General features: G+C 38.7%; 4 protein-coding genes across 8 annotated transcripts in view; 2 read left to right on the top strand and 2 right to left on the bottom strand.

Annotated features, from left to right (window-relative positions):
• Window positions 1-2,574: 2,574 nt before the first annotated feature.
• On the bottom strand, window positions 2,575-9,941 carry LOC135102306 (chitin deacetylase 7-like). Its single transcript, XM_064007327.1, has 9 exons — window positions 9,768-9,941; window positions 9,297-9,456; window positions 7,061-7,145; window positions 6,637-6,859; window positions 6,034-6,154; window positions 5,634-5,801; window positions 5,120-5,235; window positions 4,732-4,902; window positions 2,575-3,263 (listed from the first exon to the last, which is right to left on the bottom strand). The coding sequence occupies exons 2-9, from the start codon at window positions 9,366-9,368 to the stop codon at window positions 2,963-2,965; spliced, it is 1,257 nt and encodes a 418-aa protein (XP_063863397.1). The 5' UTR covers window positions 9,369-9,456; window positions 9,768-9,941; the 3' UTR covers window positions 2,575-2,962.
• An 82-nt stretch (window positions 9,942-10,023) lies between these two features.
• The window catches only part of LOC135102307 (TATA box-binding protein-like 1), an 18,906-nt gene continuing 1,024 nt past the window's right edge, over window positions 10,024-27,905 (bottom strand). For 4 of the 5 annotated variants that reach the window (XM_064007330.1, XM_064007328.1, XM_064007332.1 and 1 more), the window contains exons 3-6: window positions 26,790-27,046; window positions 25,527-25,627; window positions 23,406-23,515; window positions 21,369-21,853 (exon numbers count right to left, since the gene is read on the bottom strand). In XM_064007330.1, coding sequence (XP_063863400.1) covers window positions 23,421-23,515; window positions 25,527-25,627; window positions 26,790-27,046 — 453 coding nt within the window. In that variant the 3' untranslated portion in view covers window positions 21,369-21,853; window positions 23,406-23,420. Of the gene's footprint in view, window positions 10,162-21,368; window positions 21,854-23,405; window positions 23,516-25,526; window positions 25,628-26,789; window positions 27,047-27,905 lie in introns of those variants that run through there. The other variant, XM_064007329.1, reaches the window with a different exon arrangement.
• On the top strand, window positions 15,719-18,139 carry LOC135102308 (uncharacterized). Its single transcript, XM_064007334.1, has 3 exons — window positions 15,719-15,904; window positions 16,101-16,241; window positions 16,917-18,139. The coding sequence occupies exons 2-3, from the start codon at window positions 16,153-16,155 to the stop codon at window positions 17,233-17,235; spliced, it is 408 nt and encodes a 135-aa protein (XP_063863404.1). The 5' UTR covers window positions 15,719-15,904; window positions 16,101-16,152; the 3' UTR covers window positions 17,236-18,139.
• Window positions 20,104-27,905, top strand: part of LOC135102303 (uncharacterized) — a 19,811-nt gene continuing 12,009 nt past the window's right edge. The window contains exon 1 of the mRNA XM_064007320.1: window positions 20,104-20,203. The gene's annotated coding sequence lies outside the window, so the exon portion shown is untranslated. The remainder of the gene's footprint in view (window positions 20,204-27,905) is intronic.

Raw genomic sequence — 27,905 nt, 5'->3', positions numbered from 1 at the left:
TCACACACACACACACACACACACACACACACACACACACACACACACACACACACACACAGTTTCCTTGGATATGTGTAAACGTCACGATGGTCCCTCATTCAACTCCCAGCGCGCGCGCACACACACACACACACACACACATATATATATATATATATATATATATATATATATATATATATATATATATATATATATATATATATATATATATATATATATATATATATATATATATATATATATATATATATATATATATATATATATATATATATATATATATATATGTATATATATATATATATATATATATATATATATATATATATATATATATATATATATATATATATATATATATATATATATATATATATATATATATGTATATATATATATATATATATATATATATATATATATATATATATATATATATATATATATATATATATATATATATATATATATATATATATATATATATATATATATATATATATATATATATATATATATATATATATATATATATATATATATATATATATATATATATATATATATATATATATATATATATATATATATATATATATATATATATATATATATATATATATATACACACACACACACACACACACTTCCCTGAAGTTCCTCACCTGTGGTACAGTCTTCCAACACTACTCATGTCAAACGTCACTTCCCTGAACAACAAACTAAATGAATTATACACTGCAATCTCCTCCATTTCCCCTGGTATTGTAGCCATCACAGAAACTTAGCAGATCCCCGCATATACCATACTCCTTCCTTCACCATCTACCTGCCAACAGAGGGAGGAGGGGGGGGAGCGGCGGAGTGGTGTTGATATGTCATAATGACCTCTCACCTTCTCCCGTCAACGTTCAGGTTCCGGAGGAGTTGGAAGTGTGGCGCGAGTCACGCCGCACCGCCACCCCCGCCACGTCGTCTCCATCATCTGCTGCGTTGTTTACCATCCTTCACGAGCCACCACCAAATATTTCCTACAAAACCACCTCACCAGCACCTCAGACCTTTCAAGTGTTCAATATCCAGCTTCCAAGCTTATAGGTGTGATAGCAGTGGTACCACCTAGCTGAAATAAAGGAGAGAAAGAAGAAGCCAGGCTATTGAGGATTTTTTTGGCTAGGTGTCAAAAGTCATGAGGGGAGTAAAATCTTGAAAAATGTTGACACTTTCTATTAATGAATTAATTGTTGATTACTTGGCATGGTTCCAGGCAGAAATATAAAGCACATGACATTCTGGTGATGGAAGACTCAAGTACCTTTTGTGGGTCACCTCTCTATCATGTATAGCACGGGAACAGGCTGTGTTAAACCGAGGTTTGGAAGGTTTAAGTCAAGAAAAAGAGTGAAGAATATACACCTCCATGCCAGACAGTATCACCTCTGTTATGTGTTTGGCACACAGAGACGGGTCTCTAACACGGTGCTAGGCTATGGTGCCGCCCTTTCCTGATGTCCTACGGTGTCACCCTTTGGTGACGCCCTATGGTTCAGCTGTATGGGTCTACCCTTTGCTGTAGTCCTACAGTGTTATGCTATGGTGCCACCCTTTGGTGACGCTCTATGGTACCACTGTAAACTGTCACCCTATGGTGCCACCCTTTAGTGCCACCCTATGGTGCTGCCCTTTGGTGATGCCCTACTATCCTGCCCTATGGTGCTGCCCTACATTACTACACTAAGGTACCACCCTTTGGTGGCACTATGATACAACCATACAATGTCACCCTATGGTGCTGCCCTATGGTACTTCTGTAAATAGCATCTCTTTTAAGTCATGACTGATGAACCAATCACAAAACAATAATAGAGAGGTGTAAGAGACATCGTGAATGGGAAGGTGGCCTTTAAGAATGGATAACAGGATGTAGAATGAACATCCCCCACTGACAAAGACTTTTAAAGAAAAATTAAGACAGAATGCTGAGAAATATGCTTGGGAGTAAAATAAAGAGTACATGTAAGAAAATCTGATTTCTTGTGGTGCACAAAAGGAACTGAAAACTGTTTAAGATGGAGAAAAAATATAACGTAACATGAGAGTTTCCTATGCATATGTATATGTATGTATGGCTGAGGTATCTTAGAACATTTCTATCTAGGACATCATCCTTAGAACTTCAAGCATGAACTCCCTGAACTGGTCCCACAGCCATCCTCAGGACCATACAGTGTATTTTAGAACTCATAAAGGAACTTAAAAATTAGGTCTTTGAATTTAACTAAAGGTTCCATACCAACATACTGGAATCTGTTTAGTTATTTCCTACAACTCATGGAATTAATCACTCCTGTGAATAATAAAACATTTATGGAGTTCATAAGGTTGAGATCACAGAGAATATACTAATATTTTGGTCAGAGGAACATAAATTAAACAAAATGAAAGTGGAAGCCACTACCTAAAGGAAAATAAGACAAGAAGATACTGATGAGTGAATTAGCACATGCATACTCTATATTCTGTACACTACCTCCCACATGCACCTTCCACAAACAGAGAAATACTGCATGGGTACCAAATCTTTATTTTCTAGCACACAAATCCATGGTAAGTTATGCTGGGTTACATTGGAGATTATCATCACTACACACAGGAACACACATTACCTTAACTCACCTGACATGTGCCTCACTCAGCAGCTTGACAGGGAGCACAGGTGAGGATTTAGTATGTCCATCAAGCTGTTATGGTTGGTTATGAGAAGGAGGGATGAGAGTTTCTTACAATCCTGCCATCCTGCAGCACCCACACCACCAAGTGAGCAATCCTGAACACCACATGACAGGCTGGATGAAAGTAGGTCTTCATGGCAAGTTAGAGCTAGAGTTAGAGCTAGAGTGACTAGGCTGGATCTTCTTGCTGCAGCTGTCACTCTCCCCTCAGGGCAGTGTGTACATTATTCTTGGATGGGGATGTCCTCCAGCCCATAAGGATTGTACAGCCATGGATAGTAAGGTGGCTTGGGCTTGGTGCAGGTTGTCATGTACATGGATGACATCTGAGGTGGGATGTTGTTCTCTGGACCAAAGTAGTATGTGTTGTGGGATGGACATGTGGTCTCTGGGTCCAATGGAGGACATGTAATCTCAGGGATGTTGTCAATCTGGTCCACAGGCTTGGGGTCCTTCATCCAGGCCAGCAGGCGGTCCAGGGACACCACATACACATCTTCCAGCGTACTCAGCCACAACAGGAAGCTGGTGGGGTGCAGGACGTCAGTGAGGTGGTGGTGGTGGTGGTGGTGAGGGTAGGTGGTGATAGGGAGGTTGTTGTCAGTGGTGGTGGTGATGATGGAAGGTTGTTGTCAGTGGTAGTGGTGGTGGTGAAAATAGGTGGTGATAGGAAGGTTGTTAGTGGCAGTGGTGGTGGTGGTGGTGGTGGTGATGTGGAGGCTTTTGTTAGTGTTGGTGTGGATGGTGAGATGAACTGACCTTTACACTTATTCCTAAAATAAGAATCTAATATTTTGTTCCTTGTGAATGCATGAAGAATAAATTTATACATAACTCCTTCCCTGCACTGTCCTGCCTACCCTTGTAGATGCACAAGACTGATGATCAAAGTAGTGAATGCATCTACAGGGTATATATAGTATCTTTTACAAGAATGAAGGCTGACATTTACACACACACATACACACACACACACACACACACACACACATACAACATTCAATACTAAGAGGACACAATAAGAAATTGCAAAAAAAAAAAAAAAATAAAAATAAATAAATAAATAAAACAAAATAAAAAAATAAAAAAATAAATAAAAAATAAATAAATAAATAAATAAAGAGTAAAGAAAGTATTGACAAAATATATTTTTCCTGACAGAGCAATCAGTAAATGAAATGCAATGACTGATAAAGTTGAGTGTGCAAGGAGCATTCATAGCTTTAAAGATAAAAATGACAAATTAACTAAAAGATGGGACTTCACAATGTTGACTCATTCCTGCAAAAATACAATTAGGTAATAACAACATAGCTGGGCATGATATGGAAAAAAAAATATGATGATAACCAATAAATTGATAACAATAACCTTACCAGCGATAACCAATAACTGATAACCGGTGATAAATTTATTGCTCAATAACCGATAACTGATAAATTGATAAATCCAAAATTTTAATACTAGCAATAACAATATTGATATTTTAAATAAAAAGAATTGACAAATCCAAATCTTTATTTTTATCTTTATCTTAGAAAACTTAGAAAAATCTAGAAAAACTTCAAATTAAATGTTTATCTTGTCTCTTCACTAATGAAAAGTACTGTTTTAAGTAAAATATCTATATTTGATTATAAAAGTTTAAAACTTCAACATGCTTATGTTCAAAAAAACTAAAATTATTGGTTATTGCTAGTCTGGAACCAAAAGTATTGGCAATACCAATGAATCAATAATGTGGGAAAATAATTGTTGGATAGCAGATAACCCAATATTGTCATTATGATATATGATCACAATAATTTATCACAGTAAAGCCCACCTATCAATAACAATTAGGTAAGAACACACACACACACACACACACACACACACACACACACACACACACACACACACACACACACACACACACACACACACACACACACAGTATACAGAAAAATAGGATACAAATTCAATTATGGTGGTGTGAGAGATGTTTCCTTACTTTGTGTATCCCTCCCGCCTGGCCTCTGTTTTATTGAGGGTGCCTTCATAAAACCAGGAGTGGTGCGTATACAGTCCAAAAGGCGCCTTGTTGGTATAGTAGTTGATAAGGAAATTCCTCTTTAGGAAAGCCTCCACGGCATCTTTATTGCCAAGAAGTTCATCTTCCTCACTATGAAAATATGATGTAAAAATGTTAGGTAATTCTCATGTTTTAATTAGGAACACTATTTAAAAAAATGCTCCCACAATATGTACAGTATTAAAATATTCCAGGTGTATGCTGTAGTGCTAACCACTACTTGACATTCATATGTCAGCCAGGAGCATGGTCATTTATAAGTATATGTGTTCATTTCCCACAGCAACATATGTCCAAACCAACAAACCTTTGGCAGGTGTCCAGCATGGCACATGGCAGATTCTTGTTGTCATTGAGGTCCAGCATAGGCATCACCCACAGGCCAGGGTACTTATCTGTTGGACACCTGCCCATGGGACAGTCCTGGCAGAAGACAGACATTCTTACAACCACATAATAAACAATGTGATCCATGTGCCACACAACAAGGAGTGTACCTGTATAACCGTCATAAAGTCACCACAAATACATCACAAAAGTGTATCACATTTATAATGGCTAAATGTAATACTGTCTTGCTTCTATATGTAAAGCATTTATGACCAACACTGTATCTCTGTTTATCCTTATATATTCACCTTTTACTTAATATCTACAACAACTATGGAGTCATTTTCATCTCAGTTTATTATTATTCTTTATTCAAACTCAATATGTTGTTCAGTTTTATCAGCTCTCATTCAAACTTCAACTACATGCAGCCACACCACAGCTTTTATCCTTCATCCCTGGAGCACAGGGCTTCCTATGTAGCCACCCACCTGAGGGCTGCCATAGTCCAGGGTATAGGGCCACAATCCCTGATTGGGTTTCTCAAACCAGTTGGTGTACTTAATTGTGGTCCAGGAACAGTCATACTTCAGGCCAAGCTGCTGCAAGGCACTGAACATTTCATCACCTCCCAACTCTAGGAAGGGTGCTCGCCATCCCTGTCCAGGAGAAAAAACAACTGAAAACACACACACACACACACACACACACACACACACACACATGACAACTGTAGCAGCAGCATCAAATCACTAGCAATTACAGTAGGGCATAAACTAGTTTTGCTGATTTGTTTTTTGATTCCCAATGATGACAGGAGTCCTTGTTCTCTCTGATCTATCATGTTTTCATCATTTCCCTCCACCATATACCTGCTCTATAAATACACACCTTCAGATCCTTCTCAGGAATGTTTGCAAACTTAACAATCATCTTCCTCAGGTCATCCATCTCTTGCATCCACAAACTTTCATTGGCTGGCCGCCAGTAACCAACTGAATCACTCTTGTGTCTGCAGGTTCAGGGGACAGAGCAAAAAACAATACATGTATAATACATTGAGAGTCAGAGAACAATGCAACTGTGAGAAAGGAACCAAACAATGAAGAATTTAGGGACACTCCAACACAGAAAACAGCATAAAATGGGTGATGATGTGCAATGGATCATGAGAAATGTACAAAATGATATGTTAGCATGAGTCAAGATGTGAACTGATAAATAACAAGAAAAGCTATATTACAGCACTCACACTCTAAACATAATGAAACAAAGCAACTGTACATATATTCTGTGAAAGTGACAGTAAATGAAGTGATATATTCAGTACTTGTCAACCATGTAAAAATAACAAAATAAACAAATAAATGAATAAAAACCACATTTGACAGAAGCAGATCAACAGTCCATTTCAACAAAAAATGCAACCAGAGGAGGAGGAGGAGGAGGAGGAGGAGGAGGAGGGGGAGAGGAGGAGGAGGAGGAGATACTAACGTGACGGAGTGGAGGGCGATCTCATGGCCAAGGCGATGGAGTTCATTGACAATGGTGTAGTCAGTGTACTGATGAGAGAGGAAGAAGGTCATGGAAATGCGGCAGTGGTTGGGGTTAAGGAGGTTCTGGAAGCCCAGGTAGAAGTCCTTGTTGGAGACGGTGACAGCATCATCATAACTCAGGACAACAAACTGTGGCACGTCATCAAGAGACCCAAAGTTGCCTGGAAGAAGGGAGAGAGGAGATGAGTGGGAGTTGCTATATGTAGAGGATGTGGGAGAGAGAGAGAGAGAGAGAGAGAGAGAGAGAGAGAGAGAGAGAGAGAGAGAGAGAGAGAGAGAGAGAGAGAGAGAGAGAGAGAGAGAGAGAGAGAGAGAGAGAGAGAGAGAGAGAGAGAGAGAGAGAGAGAGAGAGAGATTGTTACCTGGGGCTTCAAGGGAGGGACACAAGCACTCAGGCAGCTTGCAGTTATAGCCTTGTTTACATGATGCATCATCCTTCAGGCCACTCTGAAAGACACAGAAAATACATAGTGAAGGAAATAAGAGTGAAAGTATTGGAAGACAAGTATAATGAAAACAATGCCGCTAGTTATCAGAGATTGGTGAAAAGTACCCATGAAAGGAAGTGTCAGACATAGTAACAGTATTTCTCCTAAACTGTTCACTGGAAGATAAAAGGATAGGATAAAGGAGTATGTAGTAATGATGAAAGAGATGTTTGGAAAGAAAATGTTTGGATAGGAAGAGGTAGAGGTTCTTTTGGTGAGGCTGTTTTTTGGGGGGATGTTTCCAGAAGTGAGATGTCTGGTGTATGATGGTTGAGGTACAAGACTTGGCTATAGGACTGAGGCTAGTATGAGGTTATTGTATGGGAACTCAGATATGGGACTGAAGTTAGTGTGTATGGGAGCTAGTCACTTGGTATTTGGGGGGGGATGGTACACTTAGGTCATACAAGCCTCAGGTCAGATGATCCTCAAGACAGATCGGCCCGAGTACAAATAGGCCTCAGAACGTATTCAAGATACTTGGTACCCAAATCACCTGGTCCCCAAAATGTCTCTAGACTCAGACATCTGGACTATAGGGTTCGTGAAGGCAGCATATGGATTCACACACACTAATATAATGTTCACCAAGCCATTCATCTAGTACTTACTCAATCACATCCACCCATCCACTCAACTGCTCAAGTACCACCAAATCCATTTATCCACCTATTCATCCAACTACTGACTCCCATTGATCCATATATTCATCCACCCATCCACTCACCCACCCATTAATTCATCCACTTATCATCTATCAACTCACCTAGACATCCACTCACCCATACACCCATCCACCCTCTCATCCACCTACACACCCACTGACATGCCCATCCACCCATCTATATGCACACACCTACCTAGAACCCATTCATCCATCCTTCCATCTATCCAATCATTCCACTCACCCTTCCATCCACATATCAATCCATCCACCCATCCATTTATTCACACATCAATGCATCTAGCCATCCACTTACTCATCCATTTACTCTTTCATCTATCCACCCAGCCAAATATCTATCCATATACCACCTCACTCATCCATGTATCCAACCACCCACTCACTCTTTCACCTACCCATTCACTCACCCATCCACATATCCATCCATACACCCATCCACAAATCAATCAATACACCCACTTTTCCATACACCCACCAACTCGCACATCTCTTTCATCAACTAATCCACTCAGAGAGAGAGAGAGAGAGAGAGAGAGAGAGAGAGAGAGAGAGAGAGAGAGAGAGAGAGAGGAGAGAGAGAGAGAGAGAGAGAGAGAGAGAGAGAGAGAGAAAGGGTTGATGGAAAAATGGAGAAAGGAAACAGAAAGAGGCAGACGGACGGACAAGAGAGAGAGAGAGAGAGAGGGGAGAGAGAGAGAGAGAGAGAGAGGTCTCGTATATATAAAAAGTTATGGCAACCATCATACATGAAATTATAGTGTGTGTGTGTGTGTGTGTGTGTGTGTGTGTGTGTGTGTGTGTGTGTGTGTGTGTATATATATATATATATATATATATATATATATATATATATATATATATATATATATATATATATATATATATATATATATATATATATATATATATATATATATATACTGCCTTCACGAAGCCTCTAGTCCAACGTAGAGGTATTTTGGGGACCAAGTGGTTTGGGTACCAAGTGTTTCGAGTACCAAACGTCCTCAGGCCTATTTGCACTCAAGCCGACCTGTCTCGAGGATTATCTGACCTGAGTACCATCCATCCAGTACAAAGTGACTGTAAACCAGTACGTACTATGTATATGAATTATGATATGAGGCTGATACATAGGGGTGGAGTTTGACTGAAGGCTAGTGGACTATGAGGGCTGCGCATTAAGGTTAGAGCACGGGGCTGATGTATATGAACTTGTCATGAGGGCTGAGGTAAAGGAGCTCTGGTATGGAATCTGATATTGTTGTTTCGGCCAATGACGATGCTTAGGTGTAGTTCAGTGGGTCACCACAGAGTATGGGTCTTCGTCTGCTGTGTGGACAGAAAGGAATGAGGTGACAAGAGGGTTTCAATGGGAACATCCCCGAGGGGTGACGAGGTGGTACAAATATAGGAGTGTCTCACCTTGGGGGCGGCCAGCGCAGCCACGATCCCCAGCAGAGCCAACAGGAGCAAACAAGGCAATGGTCGTGTCATCTTCGCTTGGAGGCGTCGCTCCAGGCACTAACACCAGTCTTCCTGCATCATCACATTATATAGCCGCTGCTGCTGCCAAGGGGAGAATCTGGTGAAGGGGAGGGAGAATTCAGCGTTATCAGATGCAAGACTGCTCACCAAGACTGCTTTGGTTGAGCCTCGCCCGTGAACCCGCAATATGCGGCACAGGGTCACCACCCAGCACCACACTGGTACGTGGTAATGTGCATTTTCTTTCTTTCTTTTCCATTCTAAATACAGAGTTCTCTTACATATACTAAAGTCTAGAAAAAAAAAAAAAGTAGCAGCTGTGCAAATATGGAGCTGTTGCACTTTTCCTCCGTATTTACTGTAAAGCATGCAGTACACATACACACACTGACTTCTAGTATTACTTACTTCCTGCGGTGCCATGCCCCTGCAGACGTTGACGACCTCGGAAGACCATTCCTCCCTCCGGTCACCTGTAGCAGTCAAGTAGTACGTACGTATTTTTCCGGTCGCCTTCACGAAGCTATCCATAGACTTCTTCCTAGTCTCCCTCTTAACATTTTTCCTTGTATTTCTGTTTGACTTTGGTTTTCTCAAGGTTCCATCCACATGTTAAGCCATAGGACCTCCATCTGTCACTTTATGATGCTCCTCTTCAGCTCTCTTCCTGATTCTATCCTCTGTCTAATTTCCTTGTTTGTTTTCCTCGTCATTCACGGCATCTTGAAATCTGTTCTCCAACTCTACATCTCCATAGCTTCCAATCTTCTTTGCGTCTTTATTTATTACCCAAGCTCCACAACTGTAAAAGAATACTGATCATATAAATGTTTTAACCTTTCTTTCTCTACATGTATTCGAGATATATGAATTTGTTAACACTATTCTCATTTAAACAAAATTTTGTGAAGCTAAAGTAATTCCCTTTTTATTATATTTTCTACTGCAACTGACATCTTGAATGATCTCGCTTCCTAAATATTTTGTGTGTGTGTGTATATATATATATATATATATATATATATATATATATATATATATATATATATATATATATATATATATATATATATATATATATATATATATATATATATATATTTTTTTTTTTTTTTTTTTTTTTTTTTTTTTTGTCGCCCGTGCACTGTGACGGATACTGTAAAAGTGACGTCCGAAAAACTCTAAGTCAACACAGATATAAATTATGTCTGCCTGAAGCCTGAGCGGCACCACCGTGGTCGGCGTGGCGGCGAGGGACAAAGGACTGGGTCTGGATCACGGCTGGTGTGACTCAACTTGAGTTTAATGGACTCAGTACACACAAAAAGCATGTGTGTGGGTACAAGAAAATGATTGATGCCTGTTCATTAGTGCTTATCCCATGTGTGTGTGTGTGTGTGTGTGTGTGTGTGTGTGTGTGAATGATTACACAACTCGTGGTGAAAGAAAAATGCAACTTATTCTTCGTATTCCATTATGATCTATACTATTTTTCCCAGACAACCAGTCAAGTATGTCATTCTCTCTTCACTGCCAATGATGATGATGATGATGATGATCATCATCATCATCATCATCATTATTACTATCATAATAATAATAATAATAATAATAATAATAATAATAATAATAATAAAACAGCAACAACAACAAGAACAATGACGACGACGACGACAACGACGACGACAACAGTTATTGTTGGTCTTGGCCGCTTATTTACAGCCTTGGCGGTGCTCTGTGTTCTAATGATTACATCCAAGATTGACGAGATTTTTCCTTCAGTGGTGGCGACCTGTGTCGTCGCCGCCGCTCCCAGACGCTCCGCATCACAGCTACCATGTAATACCATCCCCTTTATTTCGTTCCCTTTCATTACGGAGAAGGGAAGTTCGTTATCAAGATAGGAAGAGAAATGCATTGTGCTCGTTTTTTCTTCTTCTTATAGTTGCGTCACAGCGACGAGATTAATTTTCTAAAAAGACATGAAACCTTACGTAAGATTTTTTTCTTTTTTGTGAGTCATGTTCCATGTTTTTTTTTTTTTTTTCGTGACACAATCATAAGTACACGAAATAAGAAAGAATAGAAGCATTGTGGCCTTTCTTTAATGTTTTCATTTTAACTAAAGTTATAAAGCGAGACTTTTATCATTATCATAAATATGATGAGAAAGAAGCATTTTTCCTATCCCATTGCAGCTAGGAGACAGGGTTATCGTAAATAGGAAAGAAGAGAAAAGAAAGAAAAAAAAAGTTATGACCAGTGGAGTGAAAGAAGCCTGGAACCTGGATGTGGAAGAGCACACTCGTAGGTCTTGGGTAATATTGATTGGGAGTAAGTTGATGTGCAATACCACTTTTAACTGGGGATTTTTTTCTCCCTCTTTTTAATGACTTTCATCGCGCTACACAGGGCTGAGGCGAGACATGAAGACCCTTGTGTACAATATCGCTTTCTTGAGCGTCTCTCTGTCTTATCTCGATAACTTTTAAGAGGCTGTAGTGTAAATTAATAGAATCCTCGAGGATGTTTTCATGATTTTAATGGTAATCTAACAAAGATTTTGCGTCGTCATAAGAAAAAAAAAAAAAAAAAACGAGAACACGACTCATAGTCGCTAACTTTTGAAAATTATTCTTATTATAATCCAAGGAACGTATAGAGGGAGTCCTTGTTATAACCGAAGGAGTTTCAAAACCGGGGTCTTGCTCTTTTGTCATCTCTTGCCCTAAGGTACTCTGCAGGTGTGGGATCTTTATCATGTATTCAGGCCAACTGCACCAAGCAGGCTGATGAATATAACTTCGGTCAAGAACTTCGTCACCAATTATACTTGTTACCCCGCCCCCCCCATTACGTTACTTGTCACACGTCACTTTTCGTCAGGACATATCACAGCTCAGCAAGCGTGTCAACTCAAATTCCCTTTAAACTTTACCGTGTGTGTGTGTGTGTGTGTGTGTGTGTGTGTGTGTTTCGTCGCCTCACAGCGTCACAAAACGGTATTATCTCATCTCCCTGTGGCCTGTGACTCTTCTTTCTTCCATGTTACAACTTTCTTATCTTGTCTGCCCTTTAGAAGACTGTCATATAGCTACCTAGCATGCCTGCAAAATAAGTGTACTAATAAGTGAGGGGAAGCAAACCTCCTACCGCCTTATTGGTCGCCGCTCTCGAAGCACGCTTAGCCCCAATGAATAAAAATGAGTTACGTCGGCGTAAGGTGCTGTGGCGGCACTGTACATCGAAGAAACACACATGATATCGCACAAAACATACCTCTCTCTCTCTCTCTCTCTCTCTCTCTCCCTCGAGGTGAAAACCATCGCGTGAGTGCTGGTGAGGCACGGAGCCGGCGAGACGGCGGCGGCAGTGTTTGCTGATATCATTTGATTATCATTTAATTCTACTTGAACCCAGTCAGCTTTGGGATCCGAATAAGCTGCCTCTGCCTACGTCACGCTGACACACACACACTGAGACGCACACACACAATCATATTTCCAAGCAGGCTGATGAATATAACTTCGGCCAAGAACTATAACTGGAGATCATGACGATTATGGAGAGCATTTGGCGAACGCAGAGCTCCTCAGCCTATCTAGCTTGGAACACGAGCTACTACCAATACTTGCTGATACGCGTGACCGATGGAAGGGAAGCACACTGTACAGCACCATCCAACAAAGCACAGCAGGGTAACTGAAGAAACACTTGAACAAGCACAGGCCTATCTCGCCCACCATCCCTGAAACACTAGACAGGCACGACATGAAAACTGCAAATGAACATGTTATACAGAAAAAAAAGTAGAAAAAAAAGAAAACCTTAATATTAATCACAGCACATATACGATACAGAAAGAATACTGCAGATGACCACAATTTACAGCAAGTGAAGAAGATGGCCTAATACTGATCACATATACATGCAATAAAGAAAGAATATCGCAGATAACGACGATTTACAGTACGGTCAGAAGATTCCCTAATAGTAATCACATATACAATAAAGAGAGAATACTGCAGGTGACCAATATTTACTGCAGATGACCAATATTTACTGCAGGTGACCAATATTTACAGTAGGTTAAGAAGACGCCCTAATACTAAACACAAATACAGTAAAGGAGACATAAACATATAAAGAAAAAGAAAAAAAAAAGCGGGATATACAGGTGGGAGAGTTCAACAGGTGCATTACATGAATGACTCACTACACTGGAGGACACACTATTATTATTATTATTATTATTATTATTATTATTAGTAGTAGTAGTAGTAGTAGTAGTAGTAGTAGTAATAGTAATAGTAGTAGTAGTGACCATATTCTGAAACACTGCGCCACATCCTTACTACTCCGAAACGACTCTAGTTACACGGGTTTTTAAAGATTTTTTTTAATTTTTAATTTTTTTTTTATGGTTCTAGTGTTAGATTAACAAGGTTTTTTTTTTTTTTTTTTAATTACTAACAGGAGAAACACTTGTGAAATCTCGGCAAATCATCTCTGTGGCCTTTGAAAATAGTCGTGATGAGAGAGCAAAGCGTTTCTGAATACGGGGTCAGCAGCAGCAACAATAGTAGTAGTAGTAGTAGTAGTAGTAGTAGTAGTAGTAGTAGTAGGTTTTTCTATCGCTTTGTATCACCTGAGTTTTTGACTCTTGACTCTTTTCACGTGAAGGAATTAGTAGTGATAATGGTTCCTTCTAAATCAGATCTTTTTCTTTACATCTTCAGTAAAAAGAATAAGCAAATAAATAAATAAGGAAAAGAAAAAAAAAAAAAAAAAACTCACACATTATCCACCGTGAAAATAGTCTCTATATAAGGGAAGAGAAACACGCGGCAAGATGGTGTTCAGAAGTGTATGGGAAGAGCGTGGTAAAGGTGGCGTGGCCCGGGGAACTCAGGTGGATGGTGTAGGTTTCAAGCACCAAGCCAGCAACTGAGAAATGGGGGCGAGTGTAGATGGTTGGGAAGCCTTGGAATAATGGTGGTGGTGGTGGTGGTGGTAGTAGTGATGATGATAGATATGCATGTGAAAAAAAATAAATAAAAGATAAATAAATCAATGATAATAATAATAATAAAACATAAAGAATAGTAATAATAATTTACTCCTTGTCACGAATACAAGTACAAAACGACATAAGACTCAGACCAATTCACTCACGATAAGAAAAAACAGTTTGTTATGCTTCCTCCAGTGAACACCACGACTGTTCAGAGTAAATCAACAAAAAAACAAGTGAAATAATACGCTCATCTTTCCTTCCCCTTTATAAACATCCTTCGTCACCAAATAAATCAAATGAGCGAGAAGTATTACATTGCGTTAAGACAGCAGAGGTATTTCTTGTACCTTCTTCGGCTGCTGCTACTGCTGCTGCTTGACATTGGAAATAACAGGTGATGAGCGTTGTTCTGACTGAGCCTCTCACTGAGCGAAAATCATCTGAAAATAATCTACTATAAAATGAAAAATACCGATGATCACTGGGCTGACTGAGGAATCCATTAAGGAACTGATTCACAGAAAACAATTTCAGCGTAAACTACTACAAGTTCTAGATATGGCGCGGATATTGTCTTTGTTTATTACGTATAATTAGTGAGCCAGTCCTCCCAGCGATCGCCGTTCTCACCGTCTTCCTCCAACCTGGCTCTTTGCTTTTTGGTTGATTTTTGGTAATACTGTGAACGCGATGGCGCTGTCTTTTGCTGGTTCCTTAGACGGTGTGTGGTGGTCAACGGCTCGTGTGGCTGCTTCATGATGCAAGCGCCACGTCATAACCCAAGACGCTACGTGAGAGGCCGATTAATATATCCTCCCTTCACCCAGAGTGTTTACAAATACGGGCAATAGACACACGCTGTATCATGATTAACAGTAGAGAAGTGGTGGACTAGAAACTTCGCACTAGGTCTCAAGTCTTAAGAGAGAGAGAGAGAGAGAGAGAGAGAGAGAGAGAGAGAGAGAGAGAGAGAGAGAGAGAGAGAGAGAGAACCTTTGGTCTACACGAGGAATGAACCCAAAACAACCTTGTTATAGACACAGCGCCTCACCACTGAGAGCGATAGCGTGTGTGTGTGTGTGTGTGTGTGTTTAATGATTAAGTTTTACGTATGTATTGATACTTCTGTATAATGAATGTATACTCGTATTTTGTATTATAGTGCTGAAAAAATATCATGTCAGAGAGAGAGAGAGAGAGAGAGAGAGAGAGAGAGAGAGAGAGAGAGAGAGAGAGAGAGAGAGAGAGAATGTTTAAATTCCCAGATGTGTGTGTGTGTGTGTGTGTGTGTGTGTGTGTGTGTGTGTGTGTGTGTGTGTGTGTGTATGAACAGGTGTTAGCATTGCGTCCACAGGTGTGGTGGTGACAGTGGTGGTGGTGGCACGTTAATCTGCACTCCACGCACCACCACCAGCACTACCACGTCATCTCCCCGCCCTGGATGTCCTGGAGGCATCTCAATACAGCTGAGATCGAAGGAAAGTGAAAGGAGACAAAAGAGACACGAGATTTCACTACTAATAAGACGGTGAGGAGACACACACACATACATACATACACACACACACACACACACACACACACAGAGAGAGAGAGAGAGAGAGAGAGAGAGAGAGAGAGAGAGAGAGAGAGAGAGAGAGAGAGAGAGAGAGAGAGAGAGAGAGAGAGAGAGAGAGAGAGAATACAAGTGACGAGTTTCAACCAGTGCCGTTTCGCGGATCCAGTCAAGGGAGATTGAGGAAGTCCGTCAGTTCTTCGCAGGGAGCAGCATCGCCCATGGGCCTCGGAGCCGCCATGGGGGAGGGCAATAACAGAGGCCAAGTCACCTTTGACGAGAGCCACGTGAACATCAAGCTCCCAAACAGGTACTGCACGTGTTTGTGTCACTTGTTGGTTGTCATCAGGCGTCCGTATTTTAAAATGCTTTGCTCTTTCATCGGGACTAATCGATTATAGAAATGATTAGTTGGGTTCCCATGATTTTATTTTTTTCCAATGGTGATGCAGCATATTCGTTAAATTATCACTAGAATCATGTAAAAATCTCTGAAACTCCAATAGCTTCCACTAGAGCCTGTTAAATCACTAAGATAAGACGCAGAAACGCTTGAGAATCCTGTCTCCATTTGGCTTCACGACTGCTGCACTTGTATTAGTAATGTGTACATATATCATAATAAGTTTACGAGTGACAACTTTTGATCAATAGTACATTTTCATGGAGGAATTTAAGATATAAATAAAATTCCAGCAGAGAAGTTACACTTAAATAATTTGGGAAGTTGTTCGCGATCTATCATTTTATTAGGTCAGAATATTTTTCAGTTTACTGCTGCTACTACTACTACTACTACTACTACTACTACTACTACTACTGCTACTACTACTACTACTACTACTTTTCCTCCATCTCTATCTCCTACTGTTTCTATAACCACCACCACCACCACCACCACCACTAATGCTACTGTTATTACCCACCTTGCGCCCGTCCCTGGTGACTGCCACACGCACACACCCATGCACACGCGGCCTGGCAGGTGCCGCCGGTGTCATGCCTACAACGAGGACCCCGATGCTCCGTCGCTGCGGGAGAGTTTCGTCATCTTGCTGCGTCAAATGACTCGCTCCCCTGGTGACGGCTGCTTCGTCTTTACCCTGGCGCTGCCCTGCCTCGGGGTGACGGCCGTGTGTCTGCTGCTGCTGTTGCTGGCTGGCTACACCACAGTATCGGGCGCCATGCTGCACTGCACGCTGTTGCTGTTGCTCACCTGGCTCTGCGTCGTGCATTACTTCGGCCGCCGCTACGCCAGGCTCTACTCCACCGAGCACGACATTCTGCTGCTTGAGGCTGTGTGAGGCTTCCGCCACCACCACCACCACCACCATCACTACGTCCTCTCCACGCCAGGCTCTACACCACCGAACATGACGTTCTCTTGCACGTCGTTTGTCCTGCCGCCACCACCATTACTGGGACCATACAATGAAACACTTCTACGCCGCACCTCCACTACATTCAAAAGGCTCTAGTTGAAGTAGCATATATCTTTAAGATTCTAGTGGCAGATTAGCAAGATTTCTACATTATGAACAGGAGAAACACTATTTGAGAACTCAGCTGATCATCACTGGGGCCTTTGAAAATAGTCGTGGTGAGGAAGAAAAGTTTTTCTGAATTACGGGCCTGTGTTACTACCCATATCACCTTCCTGCACTGACCAAGGAAAACAGTCTCCACTTCCCTTGGCACTAACTGATGTCACCAGCGCCACCATCACCACCATCATAACCGCTATCACTATCAACGTTGCCGTCCACCATCACCCTCACCATCGATTTACACCAGCTGCTGTTCCCCCCACCACCGCTACCACCAATACTACCACCGCCATCCACCACTACCACTACTACTACTACTACTACTACTACTACTACTCTGTCATAGCAAGAATGTTGTAGCACTACTACTATCACCACCATCACCACCACCACCACCACCACTACCACCACCACCATCACCATCATCATAAAAAAAATGAATAAATAAATAAAAAATAAAAAATAAAACATTACAGCAGCACCTTTCCATAATTGCCACACAGGAATAGTAATGCATTTAAACTTTTCTCGCTAGCGTTAATGTGGAGGGCAAGGTAATGCACTGAGTCTTGTGAATAAACACCGTCTTTACTTGGTGCAGAAATCTAGTTAGCCAGCAAATTGTGAAAATCCAAATTAAGTTAATAAAAGTAAGTTAAGACACGCGAAATATCTTGATCTTCCCAGCTTATTTATTTATTTTTTTCCGTGATGAGAGAGAGAGAGAGAGAGAGAGAGAGAGAGAGAGAGAGAGAGAGAGAGAGAGAGAGAGAGAGAGAGAGAGAGAGAGAGAGAGAGACGAAAAAAATATAAAAAAAACTCGTGCGTGGCGCCGCTACAAATAAGAACATATAGCCCCGAAATATAAAGTTGTATAAAAATGCTAGTAACGATAAAATGAAAGGTAAAAAAAAAAAAGAAATAATAATAATAATAATAATATATGAATGAATGAATGAATAAATAAATAAATAAGTAAATAAATAAATAAATAAATAAATGAAAAAAAATAAATAGAATAAGTGAAAAAAAAAGGCTGGGATTTGAATGTAGTACTAATTTCAAGTGAGGGAGTACTGACTCCAATGACCTTGAATAAAATGTTTGGTGTTGTTCGTTTCCTTGAGAGAGAGAGAGAGAGAGAGAGAGAGAGAGAGAGAGAGAGAGAGAGAGAGAGAGAGAGAGAGAGAGAGAGAGAGATTACAGTGAAAACACCTTTAGCATAGTGACGGACACTGGTGCGTGAAAGCCGATGATTCAATCAATAACCACGGAGAGTAAGGAACGCCTATCTCAAAGCCGATTTGAATGCAATAGCGTAATCATATGGCCCCGAAAACCGAAAATAAAAAATATATTTTTAAGCAATACAGTGAATAGCACAAAAAAAAAGTGAAATAAAAAGTAAAAGGCAAATCAAAACTTGCACTATTAAAGGTAAGGCAAAAAGTAAACACACTGAAAACAAGTTACAAATGGAACAGTCGAACTGTTAAATATCTCATATGTTTTTAAAAATTCACCCATTTCTACAAAAGCTTAGGAATATCGCGCTCCGTCTTCCCTGAGCACCAGGCATGGATGAAAATGACTCTCCCAGTGCTCGGAGAAAAACTGGCAGTGGAGATCAATGCGTGGACATTCGGTAATCACATGCAAACATGTGATTGAAGCTTGAGGAAGCAAGCAATCCTCAAGCGAGTAGATGTGTCATAACCAAAGATCCCACAATTACCTTACAGCAACACTGATGCTCATAAGCAATACTCCTATTTTGGATACATCGTTCCATTAGTGCTCACGATGTAAGCACTTAAAATAAAAAGTTAAGGTTCAATATAGGGATCAGTTAGGTTTTGCCTGCGAGTAGTCGTATATGCGGAGCAGGCGTCTTACAAATGCAAGATACCCGACTCATCACATCCCTTTGAACCGTATGAAGGATCGAATGTACGAGGTTCATAATATTGAGTAATTCTTCTGTACTAAAATCACGAAGCTAAAACTGAATACTTATGCTGCCATTTTGTCAAACTTTATGTTTAGAAACGTTTACTAGTACCAGTCCATGGCTAATTAAATATATTACCTATGTTGAATTTTAAATTTGGCCAATCTATATATTTCTTGGATTTATAGTCAATATATATTTTTATATAATATTCAGCACATTCTCCAAAATTACCCAAAAGCGCTTTGTGACACAGGACAATCATTGAGTATTGACGCGCAAAAGTATAATGTCTTTTTTCGTTTACCTGGCAAAAATAATATACATATAGCACTACCACAAAATATTATTACACTGATCCAGCTGTTTGCTGAACAGAACTACACGACATCCTAAGATTAAGGTTCTTCCACTAGATTAACGTGAACATGAAGGCAATAAATGAAGTGGGAATTCCTGTTGTCTGAAAATTAATACGTATATGAATCATTAAAAAAAATAAAAAAAAATAATAATAATAATTTCAGGGGAGACAATAGTAAACCCTAATACACTAGTATCCACTTACTTGAATAGAGATATCTCAAACATTCTATCAGATTCTACAAAACTTGAACTAAATTTATTATAAACTAACACTGAGTAGTAAAACAAGCCCATAAATAATAATAAGGTGGCATCTCCTCTCGAACCAAAATATTGTTAGGCCCGTCACCCTTTCCCTTCCCTCAGACTCCCTGTTATTGGGGATTTAAACCAACCAAGGCCAGCAAGGTACGTACCGACTTATTCTTGTGGTGAAGATTAAATTATCACCCATCTCACGACTTAAATGTTAAGAGAGGACGAGCCTATGATTGCTGCAGGAACTCATCTGAAACACACTGAGAGAGAGAGAGAGAGAGAGAGAGAGAGAGAGAGAGAGAGAGAGAGAGAGAGAGAGAGAGAATACCAACCCACTTATTTTGTCACCTATAGTACAAAACCATCTGGATCCCGTAGTTATATTGTAATACATGTACAATTATGCCTGTAGCGTACTGCGTTTGTTCTGTGATTACAGTCTCAGAGCATAAGAGCCTCTAAGCATAATTAAGCACTTGAATGACACTTTACTGTATCAGCAACTCTCTTGAAGGTGAGACTGTGGATGCTGATATTGGATGAGATGAAAATGTGGTCACTGATGTGGATTTCCATTTTGTGCCAGTGTGGATGCAGATGCAGACATCCAGCACATCGCCATAACCTTTTCCATAAGTAGGATATTGTAGTATTACTGCAGTTTCACACGATATGCAGCATGTATGTAAGGTTGCTCTCTTTTATATATTGATATTTGGAGTATTTTGAATCTGCATCATTTGTTGGAAATCAGTAATAGTGCCAGTGACAAAATCTGAATATTTACCAGATTTCTATCTTATCTCAGTGCTGTGAAACTTCTCATCAACTGATGTGGGCAGCATTCTGTTGTTGTGAGGGATTTGAAAGTCGAGGTGGAGATCATGGCATTTTTAGTCCCATGCTGTTACTGCTGAAGCTAGACAGTCACCAACTTACACTTCAGGTTCACCCAGGGATGCCGCTGTATGTTCCTCAGCTTCACCAATTATTTTTCAGTCTTTGTATCTGACACCATATTGTTATCAATCTCTCAGCAGTTATAATGGAGATGAGGTGTGGTCTCTTGTGGTTTGTGCAGTTTTGAAGAGTGCCCCATCTAAGGGATTATTTAGTAGATTTAGTTTTGAAAGGTCTTTCATTGTTACTTGGGTAAAACGGACATTTAGCAGTTAGGTCAATTTGGTGAGTTCAAGGTGAGGATGGAGTCCTGGTTAGTTTTAGATAGCATATACTTTACTCAATTCAAATCCTCTCTTTCCCATCAGTCACCAGGTATGTGAAATGGGAGGGAGATGAAGAAATTAAGTACATATTCTTTGGAATTGTTGATTTACTGATATTGGTTGTTTTATAAAGATGGGAAACAAGTGACATTGGCAGACTTAATTGTAGTTGCATATACTTTAGTGTATCTATACATGCAAAGCTGAGATCTCCCTAATAAGGGGCAACCAAATCAACATGCCATGCCTTGTCTTGTGGGAATAAAGTCCTCTCACTCCATCCTTTTTAATAATCTTTCATGACAAACATTGATTTCAATGGAGGCTGAATTTCCCTCCATATGTACTTGTACAATAATGAAAAAAGAATTTCAATATTAACAGAAAACTATAATGATAAATTTCCTTTACAATGGTTATTTTTTAAGGCACATAATGTGTCAGCTATTGCCACCATAAACTTTTCCTCCTTGAAAGCAACCAATGGCATTGCTCGGGCATCACCACCTGTCATATTGGGGTCTTTGTCCTTCAGTACTAAATTACTGCTGTAGCTTTTTCATCCTTTACAAACCTGCAAAGTAGAAATGTACAATACCACTGTTCAACACTGCTTGCTGATCTGTAGTACATGCCAACCTATTTAACTCCTTGAATGTAATGCTTTATATTTAAGAGTAGGCTGTAATAAGGAAGAACTGTGAGGAAAGCAGCCCATCACTTAATGGCTAGCATGAGGGTGTGGTTGGCTATTATGATTATGTACATAACATGTGAAGATGGTCCATAAATCATGTACAGAAAGGCCTCTGGTGACAGCAGTCATATAAATGTTAAGCTAATAAAATGAAATGTGCAACATTGTACTAATTGCACAGAGATGAAGTTAGTACATAACATTATGGTGGAATACCTTGAACTATTTTCCTAGTTTTATCTAAAAATTTGGAAGCTCAAAAAATTTGAGTGAAATAGTCATGTAATAATAGCAAAATATAAACAAATTGAAATCCCAGTAAATCTCAGAATTTCTCAAGGAACATGGAATATCTCAACTCAGGAACATAATCTGTATATGCTCAATCTGATGTATTGACACACTGTGCCTATGATACAGGGAATTAGAATACATCACCACATTTCCTGCATGTAATTTAAAATGACTAAGATGGTTAAGGATGGAGAGATAGGAACTTTGCTTATAATCTATATACTTTCTACAAAATCCTAACAATATAGAAAGGCAATTTACCCTTTATTTTTTTCAATTCAATATTTCACTGTCATCCTCGCTATCATTGTCTCAAAAGGCAGGTTCCATGTTTGCAATGGTAAACACTTATCATATGATATCAACTAGTCAAGCTACATGAGCAAATGCAACTTTACTGATTTTTTGGCCTTCCAGACCCTTATTTAAGACTCTATTTGATGTTTTCCTGGGTCCATGTAATGCCATTCTTATCTTAGTACAGTAACTCAAGTCATTGTTATCTTTTCATTCCACTTGACCTAATATTCTATTTACCCTCATTTCTTCACTAATAGCCCCAATGATAATCAATAACACAGTGTTTACACAAATCAAGGCACTCATTCCATAACAGACAACAAAGACTCAGTATGGGATCAGCCATCAATTGACACATATAAATGTTACACTGGGTCAAAATTTTAAGTATCCACTTACTTTAACTGTGAAGTAAAGCATTCTAGTCTAAAATATGCAAAAAATTTGTACATCATGCACCTTGGGCATTGCATTAATTACAGATTGTCTTTTTTGCATGTTTCTAAGATCAGAATCCATCACTTCCAGGTATGAGAGAAACAAATTTAAATGAGAAATATGGGAAGTTAATAACTTAGTAATTAATACATGCATACAACCATAGGAATATAAACAACACTGGAAATTTCTGTGATTATTTCTTCAATGTAAATCTTTGCTGTAGCTCCAGTTTATATATCCTTTAGAGGCAGACATACTTAATTACCTCTAATGATTTGGCTTAACTTCTTCATCTGCATCTCAGTTAGTGACAGAATGAACCTTATACAAAACTGACAAGCAATGTTGATCATATCTACTTCTAATTTTGTACACAAGAGAAAGTGAACAGTACCTTGTATGTCTCAAATTACAGCTGGCTGGGCTTGGGGAGCAGGACAGCGTAGGGATGCAGGCGTGGGTAGATAAACTTAGAAGCCTGCAGCAATTTCTCCACATTGGGACCTGAAAATCATTATTTATAATCATCAGCATGTACAAAGGCTTGTTCCACATTTTCTTGGATCATCCCTGGTAACATAACAATAGTAGCAAGATGCAGTGTAATCTAAGTAATAATTTCTGTCCAGAAGTCAATACCTCAGCATGTCCCACAATATTATTTGCCAACAACTCATATTTTTCTTTTGTACAATTCAGTTTGCTACATCCTAATCTGCCTTTATTGGTGTTGAGCGTACTTTCTTAGAGTGAGAAGCATCTATATGTGGCATATGTGAGGAGTTTAATGCTTGTTACTTTCAAAACATGGCAAGTGAAGGAGGACAGTGTTCACAGGCTTTATAAATAAGTAGTTCATCACTGAACAGCAGACATGGGGAGAGAAAACTCATAGACAGTTAACCAAAAGAGAGGACACCTCATCTCACCTAGTGGTGAGATGAGGTAACTTGGTTATTCTGGGTATACTGGGGAGATGGTAAAGCATGGCTGAGTGGGAAAATAGTCAGAGATATGCAGGTACTTCAAGGTAGTGACTAATATTTTACAGGGAGATCTTGCAAGTTGTTATAAAGTGAACAAGGCTAACTCATACAAGCAGGCATGGGTCTTTCAGAATGATGACACTAAAACACACATGAATATTTAAGTGCTACACTACCATACTTTGTATTCATCTGCCTCTGCCATGTTCATAATTTCTTTTAATTAATTTTACAAGTTTTATGATCATTACAATACAATTTAAATTACTAAGATTGCTAAGTCTGCTCATCTCTGTTTCATTTTTTCACAGCAGTGAAGCTCAATTTTCAGATGAAATTAACACCATTCAATGAACAATGGTTGATTATTTAATAAAAAATAAATAAAAAATTCTCCAAAATTCTCACAATCTAGAATGATTAAAACAAAAAGTTTATGTGAAGAGAAAACACATGTCAGGTACGAGTATGGTGATGTTTTCTTAGGCTGTGTTTGTATTCTTAAGAAACTGCATTTTTTGTAAACTGCACAGATGTGCTATTTTGCTACTGTGTACTTCCTGCAACACTGCAACATATAGGCAGAGGTGGCACCACTATCCGTTAAGTTTGCTTTGCTAGCAATAAACCAATAAACTGCTATAAATAAGTGGAAGCTAATCTTAATTGCTAAGCACTAACTTTTATGAGATGAGTTTACTTTTGGTTTGGTATTGGGGTTGTAAAACCTTTAAAAACAGACATAGAGATCTGAAATTTTATGATGTAGCTTAGACATAGAATTAAAAAATAAGTTATAGCATGCCAAGATCAGATAATGATAAAGGTATACACAACAGTAACAAATAAATAAATGAACAGATAAAATTAAAGTATCATAATGATAAGTTGATAACCAAAATGAGAATAAGACAGAAAGTGTGTCAGTGACAATGACATAAATGAACTGAACTCAGAACTCTAGAATAATTATTGTGCAACAGGGTTCAGCTGAACCTGATGCTGCATTGACCAATCATGTCTTGTAATGATATGTGTATATGTGACGTAGTCACACACCCAATAGTGCATCTGCCTGACTGTTGGAGTCATATGCACAATGACAAGAAAAACCTACATGAATTATATTTGTGGACTTAAAAGTTAGTGGAAGGAGAATTACATTCAGTGAAAACTGCTTGGTCTGCTAAGTTTCTAAAGTTAACAAAAATATCAATCAGTTAATGGAAGTTAGCTTCACTTACTGCTAATTAGCAGTTATCAGATTAGTAGATCTATGGCCACCAATGAACATAGGCTCCTCATTATATCTACTGTAATTATGAATATTATTATTATTATCATTATCATTATTATTATTATTATCATTGTTATTATTATTATAGTAATTTCTGTTCTAAACACTACTGTCTTATTAAAATATCTTCAGTAAAAAAAAAATTATCACTGTCAGCCATGCAAAATCTTAGTTTTTAGGGAATGCATAAATATAATCACCATTTAAAAAAAATACTTGAAGGAGAACTCACTAAAGAAGGACAATTTTCCATGGTGAGTAATAATGACTGTGGTGTGAACTGAAGGGATGAAGGTTGTCAGTTTTAGCTGCTCTTCTCCATTTTCTCCAAAGCTGAGGAAGAAGGCAAAGTGCATCATTCATCTTAGTCCACATAAAACCTCAATGTATGAGTTTCATTTCTAGGCTAACTACAAATCAGCTCAGATTAAAGATTAATACTGTACCAAACTAGCAAAGACAAAGTAAAGAATGTGAATCAAAAGTGGCAGGAACCATTCCATACAGTGGGTATGGTATATACACATGCATACATAAATATACCAAAACTGTCTCCTTCAAAAGGAAGAGTAACTAAGACAAGGCACACAACTTTCACATTCACACTCATTCACAACACTTGTTTTAAATAATAACATTCCCTAAAAACTAAAAATTTGCATGGGTGACACAACTATAAGTGATAATTTTTTTAACTGAAGATATTTTAATAAGGCAGTAGTGTTTAGAACAGGTGCTCCCTGGCACCCAATGGAGAAGAGAGAGCACTCCCTCACTTTACATGGAAAAATCTCACAGATTGGTCAGTTTGGTTGGGAACAAAGCTCCTTCATAACAAGAACCCTCCCCTACCATACCTAGTTGCCCCACACCTGTGTGAGACCATCGCAGGGGGGTGTCATTCTTCACAACTGCTTTCCCTTCACTTCTGTCGCACACAATCATTCTGCTATGCTCTGGTGTCAGTCCTTTGCTCTTGAAGGCCTTTCACACTATCTATCCATCCCTTACATGGCATACATTGTAAGTTCATACATCTCATCATTCATCTTGCTATCTTCTTTGCTAGCTTACCATCCTCCATTCTCTCAACATGTCCAAACCAGCATACATTGCCCTGTCTGTCCTGCCAAATCTCTCACAACACCCTTTCTCCTCCTCACTTCTTCATTTCTGAATCTGTTCATCCAAGTTACTCCACACATACTCTTTAAACATCTCATCTCCAATCATCTAATAAGTAAAGCTTTCTAGTCATTAAAATTCCGGATCTGCAACTAATTGAAATTACAAGCTATTTCTTAGTATGAATATGTATATCCTCAATAACTACAACATTTATTTTGAATTCTTAGACAGCACCATGTGAAGAATGCCAACCAACAAATTGCAATGGTTTTCCTTCCTATTTCAACTGAAACATGAATTTCATGATTCATGCCCTTCCATTCCACAATAATTAGTAAGGAGCTGCATTTGCCTTGTAGTTACTCACAAGTATTGTAGATGCTTCTTGTTGTCTTGCTGCAGTGACTTAATGTCTATTCTGAAAGGCACTTGTCCTCTAGCGGTGACATTTGTGATCCTGAAGTTGTGGGCCCTGACATGATATCCCAGTTTCTTTAGGAGCATCACCCGTTTCATGGCTGCCAAGACTGCAGCTGCTTCTGTCACAAAGCCTGCAACGCCATGCAGTGTTCCTCGCTTGTTGAAAATCACAGAGAATTTTGAATCATGCAATTGTACTTGTAGCTGTAATGAAAAATAATGATGGGTGTTGTGAGATGACAGGAAGGATGAAAAAACTAATTTAGACATATGCAGCAACTATGTTTTGATATGCAACTTTCTAAGGAGACACTGAAACCAAGATTCAGTGGACTTGATTTAGTATAAAGCACCTCTCATTTTTTCTCTTTCACAATAGTTTTCCATTAAATACAGATAATTATATTAATGCACTCAGAAGTTTGTGGTGTGCTGAGATAATTGTATTAATGCACTCAGAAGTTTGTGGTGTGCTGACTTGGTCTAAACACAGCTTGAGTGTGAATAAATTGCGATTAAACAAACCAAGAAGAAACTGTATCAGTAAGTTTATGCTCCTTGTTCCTGTTATGACAGGTGAGGGGAACCAATAATCCAACATACCATCTAAAACCTTAAAACATCATAACCTGCTCCACACAGAGATATAAGATATAGACAGTTCTTGTTGTCCATTGGATGCAGAACCATTATTGTTTCTTTTATCATCATCAACTGAAATGTGGTAAGCAGGGTTGGAAGATCAAACAATGAAATATAATGATGATTTAACATGCCAGAAAAAAAAAATAAATAAAATAAAAAATAAATAAATAAATATATATTATATATATATATATATATATATATATATATATATATATATATATATATATATATATATATATATATATATATATATGATAAAAAAAGATCATTGTGATCCTGCATATCTCCACTTCTTTTAACAGGCTCTACTGTAAGTTATATGGGTTTTCAAGGTTGCTTCTATGATTATAGTGATGTATTAACATATTCAACATCGTCAATTTGGAAAAACACCCAATGGGATAAATTAGCTGTG

Source organism: Scylla paramamosain, chromosome 7, assembly GCF_035594125.1.
Source record: "Scylla paramamosain isolate STU-SP2022 chromosome 7, ASM3559412v1, whole genome shotgun sequence".
NCBI lineage: Eukaryota > Metazoa > Arthropoda > Malacostraca > Decapoda > Portunidae > Scylla > Scylla paramamosain.
Note: the sequence above shows the minus strand (reverse complement) of the source record. Positions and strands in the feature narration are given on the sequence as shown.